General features: G+C 38.2%; 1 protein-coding gene across 3 annotated transcripts in view; it reads left to right on the forward strand.

Annotated features, from left to right (window-relative positions):
• LOC107086776 (zinc finger protein 385A-like) overlaps window positions 1-6,149 on the forward strand; it is a 96,260-nt gene that overhangs the window by 80,425 nt on the left and 9,686 nt on the right. For all 3 annotated transcript variants that reach the window (XM_015377943.1, XM_015377944.1, XM_015377945.1), the window contains one exon: window positions 2,869-3,222. In XM_015377943.1, coding sequence (XP_015233429.1) covers window positions 2,869-3,222 — 354 coding nt within the window. The remainder of the gene's footprint in view (window positions 1-2,868; window positions 3,223-6,149) is intronic.

The raw sequence follows: 6,149 nt of genomic DNA on the forward strand, positions 1-6,149 counted from the left end.
GCCTATATCATGTTAAATCATTGTTTAAGCCTTCGAGTAGTTATATTTTATTCCTTTATAAAAAGCATGCCTGAAAAAGTATTTTGCCTGTTTAATGGCAGCTGAGTAATCCTCATGAAGTGGCTCGATGCATAACTCCACCATTTCCTGATTTTAAGGCAGCTCATTTGTTTTCTGTCCTTTTCTACTGGATGAACTGATTAATCCAGGTGTGCCTGAACTCAGTTACCATGGTCAGACACACCTGGATTTATTACCTCATCCAGTAATGAAAGACAGAAAACTAAAGAGCTTTCTTAAGTTCAAGAACTATTGAAGTTGTGCTTAGAGCCCATTCTGCTCTCTGAGGATGAACCTCCTCCTTTTCATTGTATACCAGTGATATCACAGATCTACTAATTGTGGGGATTACCATCCTCTCCAAGAAGCACCTACCTTAAACAGTCTGTGCCTGCCCAGTGCATCATCATTTCTGCTCAAAGTTGAGATGAATTTTCTGACAAAATAGATACCCGCTCAGTCAGCATGCGCTCTGTCGCCTAGCAATCATTACAGATGATACATAAAGCAGTCAAAGAATGGATGTCAAACTTCTCTCTACTGTTCTATGTGTGCTAATTACATTGTTCAGGACTTTCAGCAGCAGTACGGTTGTCATGAATATCATATCTATATGATATTCACCACTATATTGGATGTCCCCACACTACGCAGATATTGAAATCTGTGCTTGAATGTCAGTCAAACCCATTCACACAGGGACAGATAAAACCTTTCAATAAACCAAACATTATCCGCCACATATTTGACTCAATAACCATTTAAAACAGCTATTTTCATTAATTCCAGACAAAACTATTTTCACATTCCTGTATTATATTAAACTGCTCTTCCAATATTCACAACTGTTCAGGGCGCTATTTCCCGTTTTCCTCTGAGCATGGAGCAGCTGGCTTGCATGGAGTCGAACTGAATCATGGGATACCAAAGGCTACGTACACAGGACCCGTCCTTCAAAACAGACAAAAACAAGGATGCTAATCGGAAACGGCCACAGCGCCTTACTATGATGGAATTGGCCGACGAATCTGGCCTTCGGAGGATGCAGTAGCTGGATCCCAACACAACAGTAGAATTAATGAGAGTGGTGACAACGAAAGCATAAATTCAATCAATAAGAGGCAGGGAACTCAGGGCCCAAAGAAGGAAGACACTCAGGAGAATAAAAACACATGACAGAGAAGAGAATCCAGCAATGAGGAACTGCAAAGGAGAATATATGGGAGACAGAACATTGAGTGGAGTAATCAGCTAATTGAGAGCAGGTGTGGATAGAAGCAACTAAGGTGAAAGGAGAGGGGAACAAACAGTAAACAGGGCTAAACTAAAACTAGAAAATAACTTAAAAAAAGCTAAAGAGGAATAAGTCCAATGACTAGAAAAAAAAGAAAGACCAAAGGGAAAAACTAGAGTATAGGGGAAGAGACTGGAGATAACTTGAGATAAATATATAATTGTTAACAGCAAATACAAAATAACATAAATCAAACCCAAACAGAAAATTAAAGTGAAAATGAACAGAATCAAAAATCCAGAGCAGCAGGTCATGACATTTTGCCTTTTATAGTGCAGTAAAAAGCTTCTTACTGGTTTTCTTCAAAACAAGCAGTCACCATCAGGATAGCATCTAATGGTAGTCATGCAGACTTTTTGATCTCAGGCTACTACTTTATGCTCAACCCCTCTCTTCTTATACCTCCTTTACACCAGATGGCAAAGTAAAAATGGGTGTCTGGTTTATGTCGTATCCAAAGCCTCAGGGAAATACAAATTAAAATTTCCTTGACAGCCTCAGCAAGGTTTTGTTCAAGAAGGTTTTTCGGACCTTTTAACCATTTAGTATACATATTTAAGATGAATATACCTTCAAGAAATTACAGAAAGACCAGATTATGGCATCCTGGCCTTGTGAATTTCCAATTAATATGCAGCATTTAAGAGATGTGCTTTTGACTTTTGTTTGTTTCTTTCTTTCCTTTTATTTCATTTCCAATAGTTTTAACTTATAAAATAACATTTTGGATGGATGGATGTTTCATTGTTTAAGACCTTCAGCCCGAATTGGATTAATTTAGGCTCAAATATTTATATACTTAGACTAATCAAACCTGAAGGATTTTCTATAACAATAGCTTTGGTTTGGGTCTTAATGCCAAATCAAACCTGGGTCCCAGCTGATAATTAGGAATCAATAGCCACACATAGCCCTCTGTCTGTCAATTATGTTTTTATGAATACCTGTCTGGTAAAGTGTGGTGTTAGTGAATAATAGATGAAGAATTTAATTTTCAAAATAATTTGGACTTTATGAATTGGAATATGACAGTTTTTTCCAAAGCAAAAAAAAATAAAAAATAGTAAGAAAAGAAAAACAGGTGTTTTTGCAGGAGTTAAACAGACTGTGGTGTTTACTTCCTTTTTCCCTGCTTGGAAATTTTTAACACATTGAGACCACATCAAGAAAGGATGAAGCCCTCAGATGACTTACACACACGTTCCTTCTTTTACACACAGCAGTTTGGTATTTTCCTTTACTGTAGAATTTTAATTAAAAGGTCTTTTCAAACCCCTTATGAATTACAGCAGAGTAAATAAAAATTACTTTTGAGTGCTAAAACCTTTGTTGGTTTGTCTGATGTACCAAACAGACCACATCTGCCATATTCATCAGATAAAGTTTTATCAGGGGGATCTTTTAGTATCAACTGTTTACTGTTTCAAAGTGTTTTCCTAAATGTTTACTGTTTCAATGTGTTTTCCTATTAGTTATGTAAACTTAGTAAATTCTACTTTTTTTTTCCCCCCCAGATGAAACAAGACCTTTGTCACAGTTAAACGAGCCTTCTCTGGTACCAGGAGCCCTTTCTTCGCTACCCAACCCACCAACCCCACCCATGGATTCACCCCTGCAGTCACTGTGCCCACTTCTTTCAAACCAGACACTTCCCATTATTCCACCCACTTCTTCCTCCCCCAGCTGTGGCAGCACTAGCTCAGACCAGCCTGGATCTGGCCCAACAGCTTTGGGAACTGCAGGCACTCCATCCTCCAGCAGCCCGTCCAACCCAGAGACGGAGGAGGATAAGGCCAAAAAGCTGCTGTACTGCTCTCTGTGCAAGGTGGCTGTCAATTCACTCTCACAGCTGGAGGCCCACAACAAAGGTAAAAGCTAAACTCTGATCTGATAAAGTTACTTGATGTTAAGGAGCTTTATACCAGTGTGACTTCGTTTTTTTCCCTTTGGTCCTTTTTTTCACAAAGTTTACAGGGGATTTTCCAACATGTAATCTCATCACCTCAACCCACATTGGTAAATATTTATGTCAATTAATTATTTGACCCAGTTTGTCCATTTTACCAGAGAAATAAATATCCAAAGACAGCTGAATAGTTTCTTTATAAAACAGATTTAAAAGTTATTTAACACTTTGAATTAAATTAAGTAAATCATTTTGAGCTGTGATGACAATAGGCTCCTCCAAGTCTGAGGCCAAGGTTCTTGATCAGGAATAAGGTGACTTTATCGCTTGACGTAGGAGGACAGTCTGTGCCTCAAGTGGAGCAGCAAAAGTATATTTGGGTCCTCTTCACAAGTGAGGGGAGAACAGTGGAGGGGGTCCATTGTCAGATTGGTGCAGCCAGTACTGTAAAATGTAACCCTGTAAAATCAGCCGAACTAGGCGTCTTTACAAGGTGATTGGGCACTCCCTTAGAAATAGGGGAAAGAACTCAGCCATTCTGGAGATGCTCAGAGTGGAGCCGCTTCTCTTTCACAATAACAGGATTCAACTTAGGAGTTGCAAATGCCCCTGTACTAGACATGTTCCACCAAGAGGAGGACCAGGAAACACTCCCCGGTGTACCATGCACCCAGCTTCGGGTATATATGCCCCACATCGGTCAGGGGAGGCCAAATTGCTGAAAGGCATGCACCCAGACAGACCTCACAAAAAGCTGAGAGGCATCCGAGCATGTTGGTCATACATCCCCACTGACAGCAATGGCAGCCAGCCAACCCCCGAAAAAGGGCAAAGCCATGTCCCCATTGCCACTGCACGTTTTACAGAGAACACAGCTTTGGAAAGGCACTTGGACACCCAACAGTCCTTTTATTGTTACTAAAAATAAATAATATGAGATGTTCAGTTATAAAAATCATGATTCTTATTGTAAGTAGTCTCCTGAAAAAGCCATATTTACTGAGAAAGACTATGAAGAAGCAATGCAAATTTTTTGATTGTATCATTATCATAATAATATTACCCAATATTGTGATAAGATTTTAAGTGCATGTCACCCAGCACTAGAATCAAGTATTCATTATTTGCTTAGATTTGTGAAAAAGACTTTTGAGCTGACTAGTTATTTACCAAGCACGACTGATCAAGCTAAAAATCCCTCACCAGTGATTTCACTTTAGATCTTACAGACCGAACCTTAGAATATATACTAAATACTTTGAATAACAGTCTCATGTTTAGAGTATTGGATGCGACTAAGTGGAGTAACTGAGGACTGTTTTCTTAGTTAAAACTTTTGTGGATACACAGCACAAAGCTTGTTGTCAGACTATGTTTTTTTCCTTGCCTAAAAACAATTGAATCAGGATTTGTTTGGTAATTTCTTATCTTACCCATAATCTCTCTAAAAGTCTTGTTAACAAGTCCAGCTTTTAATGTTGATGGTTTGGTTGTGTAACTGCTACTAGAGGGATGTAAGCAGGAATATACAATACCGCTGGAAACATTGTAGCAGACAGCTTTGAAACATGATGATGCTTTGTCAGTGTTATAATTATCCCTGAGATGCCAAAGTGCTCAGTTTAATCCTTCCAGTCTACCTTACAGTAAGTCTAGCTGTAATTGTGATCTCAAGATGGTTCTAGTCTACATACAGTAAGGGACTTTTAACAGTTTGCATTCTTTGAGTAGCTTATTTAAATTGAGATATTATGAAATAGACTAATACAAACTAAAGCAGAATTCTCAAGTAAAAGGAAAATTATATTTTTGTGTGTGTGTGTGTAGAAATTTATTTATGAAGTAATTTGTAACCAGCCTCTTTTACGCTGCCTTTTTAAAATATAATTAGAAAATATAAAATATAATTGTAAAATATAAAATTTTAAATATAATTCAGAACAATCCGTTTCATTTAAAGGGATTAAATACTGCAGTTATGTGTGTAATTCAATCTCATAAATCCATCTGATCTGTAAAGAATTCTAAAGGCTTGTCAAAGAACCTGCAGAATAAGAATATTCCAGTAAGGCTGGGGATCAATTCAGAGGTTAAGGTTTGATTCAATTCCAATTCTCAAGATATGGAATTAGTTCTTTTTGATCCATTCTGATCTCAACTTGGAGCGCTGCAATCAAAAACATTCTTTAAATTGAGTTATATATTTGTGTAGGTATGCATAATAATTATACTAGTATTATATTAACATTCAACAGCAATAGTAGTCAGTGGTAATTGATAGGGCAGTGGGAATGTATTTTTTAAAATTCAATCATGTTACATGAACTGATCTTTAAGAATTGAATTAAAGGCATACTATGCAACATTTTTCAGTTAATTAATGTGTTCCATAACGTTTTGGATGATTAAATGAGTCATTTCAAGTCAAACAAAGGTTTTCTCGGCCGCCCTGGTGGTCTGTAGGTGAAATACCGTACTTGCAATTGCAGGAGCCCTCGGCCCGCACCCACAGGCTCAGAAGTCTCGTGCATCACGAGAGTTGGTCTTGCTTTACGGCGAGAACAAAATAGTCACTTACCGCAGTATTCGTTGTGTTCGCCTGTCTGCTAAGCTCAAAACCACTAGTGTTGAGCCAATGCCATTTTTTGGCCCCGATACCGATACCCGATATCTGGCTGTGCAGTATCGGCCGATACCGATACCATAATAATGTAAAATAATTGCCATCATGGTTTGTCAAGCTGCTGCCTGCCTTTGTGAAGCAGGAAAAAATGTAATACAAAGTGAATCCAGTAGAACTTTTTATTGCCTACCATGAATCGGTGACAATAGTTGAATAAACGTATGGCTCTCAAAATGGTATCGGTGCCCTATTTGTTGGTACTCGCC

Source organism: Cyprinodon variegatus, unplaced genomic scaffold (assembly GCF_000732505.1).
Source record: "Cyprinodon variegatus isolate N-32 unplaced genomic scaffold, C_variegatus-1.0 Scaffold161, whole genome shotgun sequence".
In the NCBI taxonomy this organism is placed as follows: Eukaryota; Metazoa; Chordata; class Actinopteri; order Cyprinodontiformes; family Cyprinodontidae; genus Cyprinodon; species Cyprinodon variegatus.